Raw genomic sequence first — 17,809 nt, 5'->3', positions numbered from 1 at the left:
TTTTGTAATAGAACAATTTTGCATAAAACAAAGACAGGCAAATCGTTATTGAGCAAGCAGCGGTTGTACTTGTAGGCGAGGTCGCACAGCTGTGGACTGAGCGTGACATGAGGAGGGCGGGGCGCAGAAGGAGGGCGCGTCTAAAAGATCCTCCTCAGAGTCTTACCTGAAAAACTACTGGAATACTTGTACGCCATAGTGAAGGTATGTCGAGGACGCGAACACAGGATGGTTTTCTTTATTAACTAGGCACTGCTTTCGAGATACACCATGTATACGACTGAACGCAGGCGCATGAGCCTCCGCGAGACCAAGAGAAAGGATCCCGTGCGAGTTTCAGCTGGAAGTTTATGGCAGGATCCTTTGGCTCTCGAAATAGGCGGCGGGTGTAAAGGCATAATATCCCCGCGGAGTCGAACCAGGGCTTTAAACGTGGTGTATATCGCCGTTGGGGACGGGTCTTTGCCTCAAACTGAGGAGAACCTTTCACATACATGTCTAACAGAAGCCTGCGAGGACGCGCACGCTGTGCTGAAGAGTGTTTCTTTTGAGCGCATTGCGTTGGGGACGACTGAAATCCTGGACACTTTTTACAACGCAGGCAAGTTGTGGGCTTGTGGCACGTACATAACTGGGATTTTAAGGAATATTTCCAAAGTGCACGTGTAAGCGGTTGTTTTTAACTCTGTGTTTTAGATGTTGTCGTGGTGGAGATGAATAACTCTATCTGCCAGCCGTCTCTGTTTTATCACCTGGGTGTCAGAGAGAGTTTCAGTATGACCAATAATGTCATCCTGTACTGTAACAAACAAGAGGAGCATCTTCAAGTTGTTAAGGTGAGACCCACAATAACATGTCCTTCAGATTTGCAAAGTGCAAGGTTGTTTTCGAAAGGCAGCATGAATAGCCTACATTTTTTTATTCCATTGAATATTTCTGTATTTTTCAAAGTCAGTTTCTCTGAAAATACAGTTAGTCTACATCTTCATTAAATAGTTGACTGAATGTATTGTGCGCACTTGTTTACCAACAGATATTCCAAAATATGATGATATTGATATTCTAGATACTATATGGGGATAGTAGAATTCACTAAAATTAATGTAATTTAAGTTTTTTTTATTTCCCAAAAACCTATCTAAAACAAGCATTTGTATAATTTGACTTTTTCTCTGAACCTTATAGAAACTCACTGACCGTCCTTTTGACAACTAGTCCCGGTCCTATATAATGATGCAGTTGTTTGGTCTTCCTTATTCTTCATTCTAGGAACAATGTGGGAGCTATACTTTTATCCCCTACATGGTGTCACCGCAGGGTAAAGTATTTGCCTGTGATGCCACACTGATGAGAGGGATCAAAGATTTCCTTCATTCCAGCTTCAAATTTGAATCCCTGCTGACCCCTTTGGTGGATCGACTGGTCAAGTTGCTGGAAGGTGTTCACATTCATTCAAGGTAGGAAAGTAATTTTGTGCATTTACTTTTCCCTGGATGTCAATTGCTAAATGTTATTTTTATATTGTCTGAATAAAATCTTAAAACATTCTCGCCTTGTAGCGAATACCTCCACGAGGCAATCCGCAGGGAGATCCGCTTGGCTCGAGAGCACTTCTCCGGAGCGGCGCTGAGTCAGGAGCTGGGCCGGATCCAGAAGCGTCTGGACTCGGTGGAGCTTCTGAGTCCAGATGTTGTTATGAGCCTCCTGCTGTCTTACAGAGACATCCCGGTGAGTTACTAGAGTTACATGTGTACAACGCTAAGCTTTCAGTTACAAACACGAATATGAATGATACTCATACATAGAAAAGGGTTTTCAACAAATAAGTACTTGTATCATACTTTTTCCCCATAATGTGTATTTCTTCAATATTTGCTGTTGAATGCATGATTGTATCAGCAATTCTTTGTGTGAATGTTTTGATTGTTGCTGTGATACTCTGCCTGAATCTGTTTAATTATTAATGAGATATAGAAAAGAGATCTCACCGGCTTTGATGTAATAAATCATGCAGTAAATTATTGCTTCCTGTTCTTTAAGATTTTCATGCTACATGCGCTTTTAATTTTATTGTACGAAAAAAATATATAATTTTTTTTCTACCCAGAGGAACAAGCAATAATATTTGACAATGGTTGTGAAATATAAGAAGTGCCATGTGAATAATTTATTGAAACTGAACTCCTCTTTCTCCATGTGATTCAAGGACTACGACTCCATCATAAATCTGTTGGAGACCTTGAATAATTTGCCCATGTGCATGGTGATATCACATCAGAACATTAAGTTTCAGTATATTTTTGCATTGAACAGGTGAGCTTTGTTTTTGTTTTTAATAATACATTACACAAAAACATCAATTTATTGGAGTAAACATTAATTTTATTCCTCACAAAACATTTTGAAATGTGTTTAAAGGAGGAATCACCCTGGTGATCGTGACAAGGCTTTAAAGCTCATTTTGCCCATTGTGGAGTCAGGGAACACCGTGGCCTCAGACGTGTACTGCCTGTGCGGGCGCGTCTACAAGGACATGTTCCTGAGTTCAGGCTTCAAAGACACATACAGCAGAGATCGAGCATGTTACTGGTGAGTCCCGGCCTTTGTCTTCTCGATCGACAGAGCATCACAAGACTGTTGACCGTTAAATCTATTTCACACATTTATATCTATAATGTGCTGTGGTAATCGAACATCTGATCTTAAATAATACAAATATTAATAAGTTAATTAATAATAAGTTAATATAAGTCCAGTGGTCTGCACATCATTCCATTGTATTGTTCAGTAATTTTGTCCTGCTTTACATAAAAAATATGTAAACAACTTTAAAACAAGAAAAGATGCATTTATTGAGAAACTAATTTTCATTAGATAATAAGACTTGAAGACTTGTTGTCTGAGAATATATTTATTTATTTATTTATTTATTTATTTATTTATTTATTTATTTATTTATTTATTTATTTATTCATTTATTTATTTATTTATTTATTCATTTATTTATTCATTTATTTATTTATGTGGCTCAAACTGTGATCCAATCATTAATCATTAAACAGTGATCCAATCAGCTATGTTCAGGTATTTGTGTTAATGCTAATTTCTCTAATATTCATTGTACAGTAATGGTGTCTTGTTTTTCTACCTCTATGTTTGTCCTGCAGGTACGGCAAGGCCTTTGAGATTGAACCCTCTTTGCACTCTGGAATCAATAATGTTGTGCTCCTGATGGCTGCTGGGCATGAATTCGACACCTCTATTGAACTGCGGAAAATCGGTGTGTTTATGTGTCCTTTATTTAGCTTCACTGCTCTGGTTGTGTGCACTTTAAACAGTGAGATGGGTCATGGTTCGGTCTACATATCATGTAGTGCTTTGTTGGATATTGCATGGTATTTTCTCTTTAGCAGGGTAGAAACTATAGAAACTGTATAGAAACTGATACTCAGTGGCCTACTTTTATGATCCAAATGCTTCAGGCTTTGAACTTGAATGCATGAACACAAAGTATGAGTATATAGAATGTGAGAAAATAACAGTTTGAGTTGTTAAACAGGTGTTGCCTTATTTTCACACTTTTGACATGCTGTCCTGTCTCATGCTTTTCATACATACACTGAAGTTGAGATTGATCATGCTATAGCCCAGACTGAGTTTTTATTTATTATAAGGTATTTATTGAGTTTTGGTTTGTGGTGTTCTTTGTGCCTGTTGTGCAGGTGTCACACTCAGTAGCCTGCTGGGCAGGAAGGGCTGTCTTGAGAAGATGCAGGACTACTGGGATGTTGGTTTTTATCTGGGGGCTGGAATCTTGGCCAACGAGCACAAGAAAGTCATAGAAGCTTCCGAGAAACTCTACAGGATCAAAGCGCCAATGTGGTGAGCCAAGGAAATTATTAATTATCTATGTTTTTTTTTAACAAACTAAGTTTTATTTTCAGAACTGTAGTGACCCTCATTAAAATAAATTTAGGCCTGTCAGTTTTTAAAAATTAAAGTACTTCAAGTTTGAATTGGACAGGGTCATGAATAATTCCATTATCGTGTTGAAGTTATCACACTAAATTAACATTTACAACCCCGAATAATACATGTATTATTTACTGCAAGGTAATTTCTCCTTCAAATCAGGTATGTTGCATCCATTATGGAGACGTATATACTATACAAGCAATTTGCCAAACCCAAAGACGCGAATCATCCTAAACAGGAAGCTGTGGACTTTTGGATGGAGTTGATGGTGCAGGCGTGCAAGCCTACAGTTTCCACAGCACGCTGCCCGGTAAGACCACTTCTTTTCTCCTCAACAGTAGGACAGGACAACCTTAAGGCTCCAATATACTCACAGCGACGTAGTTCGAAATAAAAAGAAGTTCGAAATACGAGACCAGTGGTATACTGTTAGCAAGCATCCCAACGCCGCCCACGCTGCTGAGAGCAGCAGTTGGATGAATGTGTAAATATGTGCTGTGCAAACAAGCTTCGTTTTGGCCTGATTTTGTTCGAAATGACGTCACACCAGTTCGTTCTTCGATTTTGCTTGAAGTGTATTGGGACCTTTACCAAATCAGCCTGCTTTACTTAAAGGAAAGCCAAAAAGGTGGAGCATATAAGCAGACCCAAAATATCTTATCTTTTTTAGGTTCTGATTCTGGAGCCCACTAAAGTGTTCCAACCTAGTATAATAAGCATAAGTGAGGAAGATGACAGCCGTACGGTGCAGCTGAGACACGTCACTCCACTCGAGGTAAACACCCTTGACTCTTGGCGCTTTTCATGGCATTTAGGAGTAGCCTAATTGTGCAGGGTGCAGTTACATTGCATTGTGTTGCCACGTAGTTGAGTTTCCATCTTATTAAATAATTTACGTGAAAGATAGGCATCATTTAACATGACAGAAGATGGTGTGAACTTGAGCTGCTTTATGCAGTAAAATTCAACCTTTTCTACATGTCTGTGTGAGTGTAATGTGCTTTATTTGGCTTTCCCAGAAAGGTCTTCATGAGTGGACTTTCCCAGCATCTGCTATTCGTGGAGTAAGGTACTGTGCGCTTATGAGAATACTGTAATTTTCACTTTTTTCTGTTTTCCATTTCCAAGCTTGCAGCAGTTTATGGTCCCACTAGGGCTGCTCTGTTTTGGCCACAGCCCAGCGATTTTTCTCTGAATAGGTCTTTTTTTAAAACTTCCTTGCTGCATGGCCTAGTTGATGCCTGTTATCCTCTTTCCAGCTTTTTAAGCTACAGGTCAATGTCTCTTTCAGTTCTTTTTCTTACTGGTTTTGTTCCTATTTCAAGCCCTTAGGGCAGCGGACATCTTGTTTTGAGCTCAGGTTGTAAAACAAATGAAAATGTATGTTGATAGTAAGATCGACCCATATTAAAAAAAAAATTTTTTTTAGTTATGGATACAAAGTCTCTTAGTGGGATCTCTATTCCTGTTAGAATTAGTATTATCAAACAGATTCTAACAGGAATGTGTTATATTTGTCATGAAATTGTTTATGAGTTGCAAAGAGCTGTTTTATTGCCTGTGGAATTTTCCTGTGGATTTTTATTTGTCTAAAATATGTACTAAAAAAAGTATTCAGTAAAATAAGTGGTTGACATTATTTGAAGAGACTTTTTAACGTTTCATTTTATAACACAAATTACACTTTAACCTAATACTTTGAATTTTGAAGCTGTTGTGTGCTACAAGACTACAGTAGTTGTCAGATTCACGTTGTTGTAATATTAACATTTTAGGCATTAAATGTGTCTCATTCATGTAATAGAACAAAATAACTGTGCACCACAAAAACACTTTATTTTACTTTAATTTTAAAAACAGCCATTCTAAAAACATTCTAAGTATTAGGCTTTAAATTCCCAAGGGAGCGCGTGGAGTTTTAGGAGTACAAACCAGTGTAAAAGAGCTTGTCCCATTTTCTTTGATGTATTATTTTTCTGGCATGTTGGATTGGATTGAGAATACTCATGTTCATTTGTATTGAAAATCTCTTGTTATTCCACTCGTGCAGCATCTCCAAGTTCGACGAACGGAGCTGCTTCCTGTATGTCCTGTACAATTCAGATGACTTCCAGTTGTACTTTCCCAGTGATCTTCATTGTAAAGGGTGAGATCCGCTGGCTGACGCATCGCTCAAACATGCTGCCAAGGACATCATGAGGGAAGAGCTCCAATGTCATGAGTGTTTTTGGCAGAGAATGAGCTCCTAAAAAATAGGTTATGTAAATTAGTTTTAAGAATAATTTGATATTTACTGTTAAATTCATACTTGCTCCAGGCACTATTCACTGAGCCTTTGAAATGCATGCCATATTTACTTACCCTTCTGTTGTATCATGTTCAGGAAGTCACATTTGACCTCATCTTAAGTTATTCTCATTATTCCAATGAAAACATTACATGATTGCGTAATGGCCAAATGATCAAGTGTATGTGCATGTTTGAACATCATGAAGAAATGTGTCACAATTAAAGATTTTTTCCATTGAACATATTCTCAAACCCTATAATCTGTGTGTTGTTTTTCAGGTTCTGTGATTTGGTGAACTCTCTATTGCATCAAACAGAAAGTCCCGTGGAAGATTCCAGTTCAATCAGGGGAGGAGAAGGAGTTCTAGAGGTGAGAGAAATAACCATGAATTGCATATAACCTCTCATTGTTTGTTCAGGCCCAGTAATCATGTTCAGCATGAATGAAAATGTGCACTTGGTTCATTAAGCAGCTATTTCTACCTTATTCTTGATACACAAGCCATAAAAATGACTTTTTTGATGCAGACTAATGTTTTCAGTTAGAATAGGTTTATATTTTTTGTGTAGAATAACCTGAGATGTTTTTCAGGTTGGTTTAGTTTTGATGAACCAATAAGGTTATACATTTCTTTTGGCTTGGACTCTGCCTGTCAGGATATGTAGTGTTACTGCCTTGAACAGATGTCTTGACTTGGCTGTAATGTTTTTATGTTTTTTTTTATGAAATATTTAATCACCATGAAAGAGTTGAGTTGACATTTATGGCCAAATAGTTTTCTTCATTGTGTATCATTCCAAATGCAGTTTCTCATTGCATACTGGGAATATGGTACCACTATTACCAGTACCATAATGCAATTGTGTTGTCAGCCTGTTGGCTTCCTCTTTAACTATCTTTACTATTGACAAGACTGCACATTTAAACGTACTTCCTGCTGTCATGTGTCCTTACTGCCAGTTTAGTGCTTGTTGAATTTAGCAGTTAGGTGTGAAATGTAATGCTGCTTCTTACCAAACTCAGTTTTGCATTTAAAAAAAAAAGCATTGGGAATACAGTGTTCTTTTAAATGTCAAATACTTCACAGAACAGCTCATCTCATAATGCTTCAAAAGCTAGGTTTGAATTTTTAAAGAACATTTTTTGAAAGAAGTCTCTTATGCTCAACAAGGCTGCTTTTATTTGATCAAAATTACAGTAAAACAGTAATATTGTGAAATGTTATTATAATTTAAAATATCTGTTTTCTATGTTAATATATTTGAACAAAACTGAATTTTCAGCACCTATTACGTCAGTCTTCAGTGTCACATGATCCTTCAGAAATCATTCTAATATGCTGATTTGGTGCTCAATAAACATTTTTTATTATTATCAATGTTGAAAACAGTTGTGCTATTTAATATTTTTTTGTGGAAACTGATACATTTCTAAGGCTTCTTTGATGAATATGAACTTCAAAAGAACAGCATTTTTTAAAAATAGAAATCTTTTATAACATTATAAATGTCTTTACTGTCACTTTTGATCATTTTAATGCAACCGTGCCAAATAAAAGTATTTATTTCCTTAAAAAAATAATTGTAGTAACTTTTAACGAGAAATCCATATTAGTGATAAATCTATATTTGTATAGATATATGTATATATGCATCACTGGTCTTCACACATTGGATGAAGTTGGTCCATATGACTCCATTATGGTACTATTTCTCTTTCAGTACATTTATGAGATAAATGAGAATAAAGACAAGGTGGTGCTGGGGAAAGGAACCTATGGAGTGGTGTACGCTGGACGGGACCTCAGCAATCATGTGCGCATCGCAATCAAAGAGATCCCAGAGAAAGACAGCACGTATGAACATATTTTTCAATTGCGTTGATATTTTTTGGTTAAAGGCCTACATTGAGCTTGATGTATGTCACTTAACAACATAGTAAAACATACTTTCATAACACCTAAAACCTGCCCACTTTTGGCATATATATATATATATATATATATATGTGTATATATGTGTATATATGTATGTATGTGTGTATATATGTATGTGTGTATGTGTGTGTGTATGTATGTATGTATGTATGTAGTTTATAGTTTTAGGCCACTTAACTGTGTATTAGGTACATTGTTGATCTGCTTCTGCAAAAATCCAGCACTTGCTTGTTGACCTCTGACCATGTTCAGAGGTCCCCACGGCCCAGTGATGTTTGTCCTCAGGACTAATGCTTGTTTAAACTGTCCTTACATGGACTGCTTGCAGATGTCGTCCTTTCCATGTGATCCAAGATTTGTGTTTAGCTGTTTTACCAAATATGCCTTTAAAACCCTTATGATTGTGGTCAGAACTGTATAGCTTACATCATCATAATAATATTTACTTTTTCTCTTCCATCTTGGTCTTTCTTGTCTTTCTCGTTCTGGCTCTTAGCTATTCTCAGCCGCTCCACGAGGAGATTGCCCTACACAAGAGGCTGAAGCACAGGAATATTGTTCAGTATTTGGGATCAGTCAGTGAGGATGGCTTCATCAAGATCTTCATGGAGGAGGTCCCTGGAGGTGTGGCGTACTTTGCTCATTGTTATCTGATTAAGTTTTCCTCTTTGATGACATGGAGGAATGTTGATTTTTGTGAAGTCTGTTGAGAAATCCTTGGTTCTTAGAATGGGTGTGTTGTGTGTGTGTGATGTGGAAAGATCTAAAGCTGGGAGTGTAATGGTAATGTGCTTTTCTAAACAGCACAGACCAGTTTAGAGAATTCATCTCAAGAGTTATTTATGGCATAGTGACGCAACATGTCTATTAATATGTGTGGTCTTACATTTCCTTTATGATGAGCATTTTGAATAAATATATAAAATATATTTATAATTAACTTATATAATACAACTTTTTGGGGGGGCTGCATATATACAGTATATACTTTTAAAGGGTTAGTTCACCCAAAAATGAAAATTATGTCATTAATGATTCACCCTCATGTCTTTCCAAGCCCGTAAGACCTCCGTTCATCTTCGGAACACAGTTTAAGATATTTTAGATTTAGTCCGAGAGCTTTCTGTCCCTCCATTGAAAATGTATGGACGGTATACTGTCCATGTCCAGAAAGCTAATAAAGACATCATCAAAGTAGTTCAAGTGACTACAGTGGCTCAATCTTAAGTTTATAAAGCGACGAGAATACTTTTTGTGCGCAAAAAACAAACAAAAATAACGACTTTATTCCACTATTAATTTCCTTCTCTCTGGGCCTCAAGTTTTTTCACGTAGTATAACTGCGTAGCGCATCTGTGTTGTACGTCACACGTAGGCTCACTATTGGCCGACGCCGGTCATGTGTGTGATGCGTGTGACGTGCAACACAGATGCGCTGCGCCAAAACACTACATGAAAAGACTCGAGGCCCAGATAGAAGGAAATTAATAGTGGAATAAAGTCGTTATTTTTTTTGTTTGTTTTGCGCACAAAAAGTATTCTCGTCGCTTTATAAACTTAAGATTGAGCCACTGTAGTCACTTGAACTACTTTGATGATGTCTTTATTAGCTTTCTGGACATGGACAGTATACCGTCTATACATTTTCAATGGAGGGACAGAAAGCTCTCGAACTAAATCTAAAATATCTTAAACTGTGTTCCGAAGATGAACGGAGGTCTTACGGGCTTGGAAAGACATGAGGGAGAGACATTAATGACATAATTTTCATTTTTGGGTGAACTAACCCTTTAACTGTTCAGTTAGTCTGTGATAACAAAGCTGAATTTGATCCTTCAGAAATCATTCTAATATGCTTACTTTTAGGAAACATTCTAATATACTGCTCAGGAAACCTTTCCTATTATTGGCAGTGTTGAAAACGGTTGGGCTGCTTAATCTTTTGAATTATTTTTTAATGGATTGAAAGTTCAATAGAACAGCATTTAATAATGTATGTATTTACTGGCCCTTTTTGATCAATTTAATGCATCTGTGCTGAATAAAAGTATTACTTTCTTTCAAAGTAAAACACTTGCTTAACAGTAGTGTATGTTAAACCACTAAAAAGCTAAAATTGTTGTGAATAGAGCATTGAATGAAATCAATATAAAATGCAAAGATTACAATGTTTTTTCAAAAGATTCTTTTCATTTTGTGGTCTATTTTATTGACTTTTCATATGTGTATATGTGCATATTGATTTACAGTCTGTTATCTTAAAATGTATGATTACACAGTTCCTGAATACTAACCATCATGTATTGACTTGTTTTTTCTTCCATTACAGGAAGTTTGTCTTCTCTCTTAAGATCAAAGTGGGGGCCTCTTAAAGATAATGAGGCGACCATTGTTTTCTACACCAAGCAGATTCTGGAAGGGCTGAAATATCTCCATGATAATCAGATTGTCCATAGAGACATTAAGGTATGAATACATCTCAGTGCTGCCATTGCTTTAAAGCTATCTGTTCATCAACATGAACATTTCGGCTGCATTTTTTTTCATCTCTTGTCATACTTAACATTACATACTTTTTATCTCACCAGGGTGATAATGTTTTGATAAATACGTACAGCGGTGTGCTAAAGATATCAGATTTTGGCACCTCTAAGAGACTAGCAGGAATCAACCCATGTACAGAGACGTTCACAGGTGAGTCTCCTAGTGCATACTTGCATGCTTCTCAGGTTACATTATGTACTCTTGTGTGTTTGCTTTTCAAACTCCTCCTGATTTATTTGGCCACAGGCACTCTGCAGTACATGGCTCCAGAGATCATCGACCAAGGTCCTCGTGGATACGGCAAACCGGCTGATATCTGGTCTCTGGGTTGCACCATCATAGAAATGGCCACTGGGAAACCACCTTTTTATGAGCTGGGAAGTCCTCAGGCGGCCATGTTTAAGGTGCTACAGGTTTTTGAAGCAGGAATCCAAGTGTTATTTTAAACTGATGTTATATAATCATGTTAAATCAACTGTGAAGTGTATTTACATTCCATTCTCACATTCCCAATTGACTTCATGCCTCATTGCATATTTATTAGATTAACTGTAAGGCCAGAAAAAAAGCCTCTATGCATGTGCAAATGCAAGAAGAACAGAAGATGGTTTATTCTAATTTATTGTATAGCGCCCCTTGTGGCAAAGACCGATGGTGTAAGACTGGCGGTGTTATGATGGTGTGAAAAGAGTGTGTTTCGGGCCTAAATGTGAATTTCTCCTTCAAAACAGTTTACTGAGTAATTGTCCTCCTGCAGGTGGGCATGTTTAAGATTCACCCCAAAGTGCCAGAGTGCATGTCAGAGCAAGCTAAAGGCTTCATCGTGTGCTGCTTTGAACCCAACCCAGACAAGAGAGCCACAGCTTCAGAGCTCCTGAAGAACAGCTTTCTGAAGGGCAGTCCCAGGAAGAGGACAAAGCCACAGTCCGACAACTCTCTGAAAGAACCTGCCGGTGAGCATGTAGAATCACGTCCATAAATTCTTGACCTTTAACACTTTAAAACCAACAGCTTTAAATGGGTGTTTCTTCAAATTTGTGCACTTTTGTCTGTGTGCACTTTTAGAAAATAAACACTCACTCTTTTTTTATTTGTCCACTAATGTTTATACAGGCATCACACGAGAAATTTGTATTTATTTATTGTTTGTTTGCTTGTTTATTGTTATTTATTTTATCATTAATATCGATTTATTTTATATATTTATACTATATATATATATATATATATATATATATATATATGTATATATATATATATATATATATATATATATATATATATATATATATATATATATATATGTATATATATATCATGTATGTATGTATGTATGTATGTATGTATATATGTATATGTATATGTGTGTGTGTATACTTACATATTTATTCATTTATTTTATAATTTTTTTTTATATATCTTTTTTTTCTTTTTCTACTAAAGTGTCATTTACACTATTGACCACTAATATGAAAAACATTAGAAAAATGGAGGCATGATAAAAGTTCTCAAGACAGTTGAATTATGATCTTTTATATAATAAAAAGATAAAGGTTGAAATATTACATTTTTAATCTAAACTAACCCCTGGGACATAAAAGTGCCCAAAGTTGCAGAAACACCCATTTATGAATAGTGACTTGTACTTCAAAGTAATTTGATAGCAAGTTAATAATTGGATATTTGAGTTTATTTTGACATTATATTGTAGGAGACTTTCACAGGAGCATGTCTGTACCCATTGCACTGCGTGTGGAGAACACAGATGCTGAACACAATGAATTGTCCTGCTCTTTTGATCTGAGAAGGACCACTCCTGCCTTCAAAGGAAATGACATGGCTGAAAGTCCTCCCAGCTCCAGTGGCTTTTTGACGTGAGTCAATGCATCAGATCCCAGATTCTGGGAATTATATGTTGAAATCATGTGAAACATACTTCCAGCTTCTGAAATGACTTATTTGCCTTTATTTTGCATGCATTTGCTGTCGGTAGAGTGCCAGATGAGCCTCAAGGAGACATGACCACAAGTCCAGCTTGTTCTGGAGAGAATCTAGGTTTGTTCATGCTGAGAAAAGACAGCGAACGGAGGGACACGCTACATAGGATCCTTACTGAGTACATCAGCCTTGTAGTTCAAAACATTCAGGAGACACTGCCGCAGGTACATTCCCACACTACTGTGTCACCTGAGATGCTTGATGTGGAATTCTGTCTCACCACCAGCTCCCTTTCTCAAATGCCCTTTCTTGAATGCCTGAATGGTTCTGACACTTGCTGTTTTTTTCCCAACTCGCAGACGGAGCAGCCGTGCATTACCTCAGATCACATCAGCGAACTGATTTGCTGCCTCCGAGAAAACATACGGTCTCCAGACAAAAGGCACCTGAGTAACAGCCTCCTGACTTTGCGCTCCAGTCTGCTGAACTCCTCTGTGCCTCTCAGCAGCCTGCAGGCGGCGCTCTTTAGCTTCCAGGATGCAGTATGTTCTTTGCTTTCAAATAGTTTTAATCTCAATTAAACTATATATATATGAATATATAGAAAAACATGTATAGAAAATATATTTTTCTTTATCAGATGTGACTCTTATGTTTGTAGGTCAAGAAGGTTCTGAAGAAACAGCAGATAAAACCTCATTGGATGTTTGCTTTGGACAACTTGTTGAGGCAGGCTGTACAAGATACTATCACGGTTATACTACCAGGTATGTAAAGGACACCATTTCAAATGCAACAGTGGCCCCACGTGCTTCTATTGCATCTCTAAATCTTCTGTTATGGGCATATCTTCATTGCAATCCATCAAAATCCCTTTTCTAGAGCTCAAGCTTCAGCTACAGTCTTCGTTTGAAAATGAGGAGAGTTCTCAAGAAACCGAGCAACCCACAGAGGCTGATTCTAAACCAATTGACACTCCCCTCGCAAAGGACAAAGAGGAATCGCATATCATCACTCAGAATTCTGAAGAGGGTCATACCAAATGCAACAATCTCCACAGTGATATCATCTCCAGTCACTCTTCACTCGCAAAGGAGCTATCAGAACTTCGCTTTGAGTCTATGAGGTCTCCAAAACTTTATCTCTCTCTGTTGCCCTCAACTTTTAAAAAGTGTTTAATGGATAAAATTATGTACATGTACCAGGGTTATTATAGTTAACTAAAATTAAAACCATAACAAAAAAATTTGTTACTTTTAAGTAAAATAAACTTTAACTGAAATAAAAGATTTTTAAAAAGATTTAATTTCAGCTAGTTGCCAAGGCAACATTTATCCTTTTTGGTTTAACTTAATTTAACCAAAATAACTAACTCAAACTGAAAAAACTATATAGACATATATATATAAAAAAAAGTTTAATCTTTAAAAGTTAACTAATAAAAATGACAAAAAATGTAACTAAAATTCTTAAACTAATTCCAAATATTAGATTTCTATTTCAAATAAATGCCATTCTTTTGAACTTTTTATTTAGCAAAGAATCTTGAAAAAAAAAAACTGCATCATGGTTTCCACAAAAGTATTAAGCAGACAATTTTCAACATTGATAATAATAAGAAATGTTTCTTGAGCACCAAATCAGCATATTACAATGTTTGTGTGTGTGTATATATATATATATATATATATATATATATATATATATATATATATATAAAAAGATCAATCACAATTACAGACAAGCATACAGCAAAGTACAGCAATTATCAGAGCTGTGATGGTGGTGATTTATTGATTTATTAGCCACAAGAGGGCAGTGAATGAGAACAGTTATGCTATGACTGAACCACACTCATTTGTTGCTGATGGGAATTGTTCACACTATGTTCCAGGTTGTTGATTCAGCTGAATGAAAAGGAGAAAGAATTCCAGGAACTTCTGAAGAACTCCATTCATTCCAAACAAAGGCACATCAACGCCCTGGAGGTCGGAGCTGCGCCTGCGGCTACAGGTTGCTCACGTTTTTCCTCTTATTAATTCTGAAGTTGAAGACAGTATTTACCACTGAACAATTGTTTGTGAACTGCTTCTTCCATATGAGAGAAAGTTGTCGCCTGAGGCAGTCAAAAGGTGTGGCCATGGAGCAATGTCACATTTATTCACATCTACTCAACATGCCACTACTTGTCTTTAGTTTTAGGAGGAGTTCTTGATACTCATAAAGAACACGCCCTGTAATCACTTACAACTGTTACCCAATTTCAACCAACCCAAGTTTATGGCTTAACCTCGGGGTACATGTACTTCTATAGAAAAAAATCCCTGAATTTTCTGGAAGTGTTTTCGAAAGAGTGACTTTTTTTGTAATGACCGGTTTAGTATAGGACTGTAACATCACTGTACAAAAGTGCAAATGAATGCATATAAGTATCAGTTTATACAGCCAACGTGTGTTATGTTTATTCTTTCCAACAGATAAACCTTCATCCCATAATTCTCACAATTCTGCTATGGTGCGCTGGTTAAGAGGTGTTCCAGTGGATGAGAAAACCATAGAAATAGTGAGTGGAAATATAGGAAAATATATTCCTTTTGACCACAAGCTTTGATTGCTAATTCATATTTAAAGATTTTAGTAGTGAAATTTAGCTTAAAAACTGAAATAAGTTGAAGTTAATAGTGATTGCTTGTTGTTTGTTTTCTTTAAGCTTGTTTTTCATGAGTTCACATTGGACAGTCTCCTCTACCTCGCCTGCAGAGATGATCTGCAGTACTGTGGCATCAAGTAAGTCCATTAGACATCAATAGCAAACAGGAAAAATGTGGCAAGGTGTTGGAGAGACATATAGTTAAAATGTTATATTTAATGAAAAAAGTCATATGTTGTAAAGGAGTACAATTTTACTCTAAGATACTGTACACTAAGATTTTTTTTTAAATGTTTTTAAGTCTTTTATGCTCACCAAGGCTGTGTTTATATAAAATGGGCAAAGCTGAATCTTCAGCATCATTACTGCAATCTTCAGTGTCACATGATCCTTCGGAAATCATTCTAATTATTATCAATGTCAATATAAATTTCTTATTATTATCATTGTTGAAAACAGTTGTGCTGCTTAATATTTTTGTGAAAGTGGTAATGCAGTGGTAAAAATTCTTTGATGAATTGAAAGTTCAAAAGAACAACATTTATTTGAAATAGAAATATTTTGTTAAAACAAATGTCTTGATTGTCACTTTTGATCAATTTAATGCATCCTTGCTGAATAAAAGTATTAATTTCTTTCAAAAAAATTACTTCTCCAAACTTTTGAACAGTATTGAAGTAAATCTGTTTTTGTGCATTTGTTTCTCAGAGGTGGGATGCTGTGTCGCTTGTGGGCTGCCATCTCCAAGCAGAGGAAGTCTCATCTCAGTCCAGTCAAAGAGGACAGTGAAGATACCATTCTCTGACAGACATGAGTGACTCTCTCTTGTCCAGCTTTTAGATACTATGAGCTCAGTGAGTTTGCGGTGTATAGACTCTGTGCCTTTTGTGCACTATTACTTTGTCTGTGCCTGACACTAAGAGGAAAGAAAACAATTTTAAAGAAATGATACACTACTTTTCAAGAGTTTGGTGTCGTAAGATCTTTTAATGCTTCAAAAGAAGGCCCCTGTGCTCATCCAGGCTGCATTTTTATGACAAAATACAGGCAAAACAGAAATATTGTGAAATATTTTTCTTGATATTGAGCTTTTTTCTGATTTAATATATTTTAAATTGTAATTTATTCCTGTGATGGCAAAGCTGAATTTTCAGCATCATTACTCCAGTCTTCATTGTCACATGATCCTCAGAAACCATTCTAATATGCTGATTTGGTGCTCAAGAAACAGTTGTGCTGCTTATTTTTGTGGAAAGTGTGATATTTTTTTTTTCTACAGGATTTTTCGATGAAAAGAAACTTCAAAAGAGCAGCATTTTCATCAATTTAAAAAATCTAAATGCTAAAAAATCTTAAAATATAATGTCTTATAAATCTAAAAAATATATATGTATATGTGAATATGGGTACCAAAATGCTGTATTTGTATTTATGAATTGTGTGTTCTTATACTAAATACTATATATTAACTACACTTACAACAGAAAACGATACTGACAGCAAAACTAGATTTTTTTAACTACAATTAAAACTAAAACTACAATTTTGTCATTTATCTTAGTTTTTTTTATTTGTACTTTTATTTTATGATGCACAAGTGAAGGGAAACTAACTGATCCAAATTTCTTTCTTGTTCAACAAAAACATTTTTTAAAAGTGCAAGTATTCCAAATAATCCTTCAATTCATACGAGATAATAAAAGCTACATGGAAAAAATGAGTGAATGTTGTTTAAAATAGTTTTAGACGAATTATAGCATGTCCCATCGCAATACATTTGATTTCCAAATGTATTAGTCAGCTGTTGTTGCAAACCTAAGCACACAGTGAATGACTGACACTTGCTAAACGTCTGAGTCAGCACATTAGCAATTCACTTTGTTCTTGGTGCATTTTTAATGAAGCCAGTTTTTTTTTTTTTTTTTATAGACAATCTAGCTTCTTTCAAAACACTACAGTTTTGCTTGCATCCACATAATGCATCTGGACAGTCAGTTTCATTTCTCAAAATATGTTGTATTAATTGTACATGTAACATTTTAGATACATTAAAGGCTGCTGCAGAGGTTGAGTATTTGAATACTTTTTGAACATCTAAATATGTCATTTTATGAGCGTACAGTCCCAAACATCCTCGTACACAAGCAGCAGTAACGTCATTTTCCAGTGAGAAATTTCACTGTCATTATTCACATTCCTCAGATATGTGGCTCAACCCTTCCTGGCAATACAAAGTGTGAGTGTCTAGCCTATGTGTGTTAGGAAGGTGGGTGGTTCTCAGTCCTGTTTGGAAGAAGTGATGCCATGCACTGAAGCTGATCTAACAATTCCAGCTGTGCTTCCTTGTGTTTCTGTTGATGTTGCCTTGGTAACAGCAATTACATCATCCTCTGACCCTTGCTTCCAGGTTGAAGATCACATTGTTTACCACAGGGAAGATTTCTCTTTTTCCCTGACTCTTATGTGGCTGTGATCC

General features: G+C 36.1%; 1 protein-coding gene across 1 annotated transcript; it reads left to right on the top strand.

Annotated features, from left to right (window-relative positions):
• Nucleotides 1-176: 176 nt before the first annotated feature.
• LOC307172533 (mitogen-activated protein kinase kinase kinase 5) lies at nt 177-17,403 on the top strand. The gene is made up of 28 exons (XM_079894980.1): nt 177-601; nt 697-836; nt 1,270-1,457; nt 1,560-1,728; nt 2,207-2,313; nt 2,419-2,589; nt 3,168-3,280; nt 3,723-3,882; nt 4,135-4,285; nt 4,646-4,750; nt 4,995-5,044; nt 6,026-6,121; nt 6,544-6,634; nt 7,987-8,120; nt 8,698-8,825; nt 10,531-10,667; nt 10,790-10,895; nt 10,992-11,149; nt 11,503-11,698; nt 12,457-12,619; nt 12,739-12,907; nt 13,043-13,225; nt 13,345-13,450; nt 13,566-13,809; nt 14,578-14,696; nt 15,161-15,246; nt 15,394-15,470; nt 16,042-17,403. The coding sequence occupies exons 1-28, from the start codon at nt 271-273 to the stop codon at nt 16,136-16,138; spliced, it is 3,975 nt and encodes a 1,324-aa protein (XP_079751106.1). The 5' UTR covers nt 177-270; the 3' UTR covers nt 16,139-17,403.
• Nucleotides 17,404-17,809: the final 406 nt, after the last annotated feature.

Source organism: Squalius cephalus (assembly GCF_949319135.1).
Source record: "Squalius cephalus genome assembly, chromosome: 15".
NCBI lineage: Eukaryota > Metazoa > Chordata > Actinopteri > Cypriniformes > Leuciscidae > Squalius > Squalius cephalus.
Note: the sequence above shows the minus strand (reverse complement) of the source record. Positions and strands in the feature narration are given on the sequence as shown.

Excerpts from the sequence above, each read along its gene's own strand:
- LOC307172533 (XM_079894980.1), top strand. The coding sequence starts at position 271 with ATGTATACGACTGAACGCAGGCGCATGAGCCTCCGCGAGACCAAGAGA. Across the intron at positions 6,635-7,986 it reads GAGGAGAAGGAGTTCTAGAG|TACATTTATGAGATAAATGA; the intron begins GTGAGAGAAATA and ends TTTCTCTTTCAG. Across the intron at positions 8,121-8,697 it reads ATCCCAGAGAAAGACAGCAC|CTATTCTCAGCCGCTCCACG; the intron begins GTATGAACATAT and ends TCTGGCTCTTAG.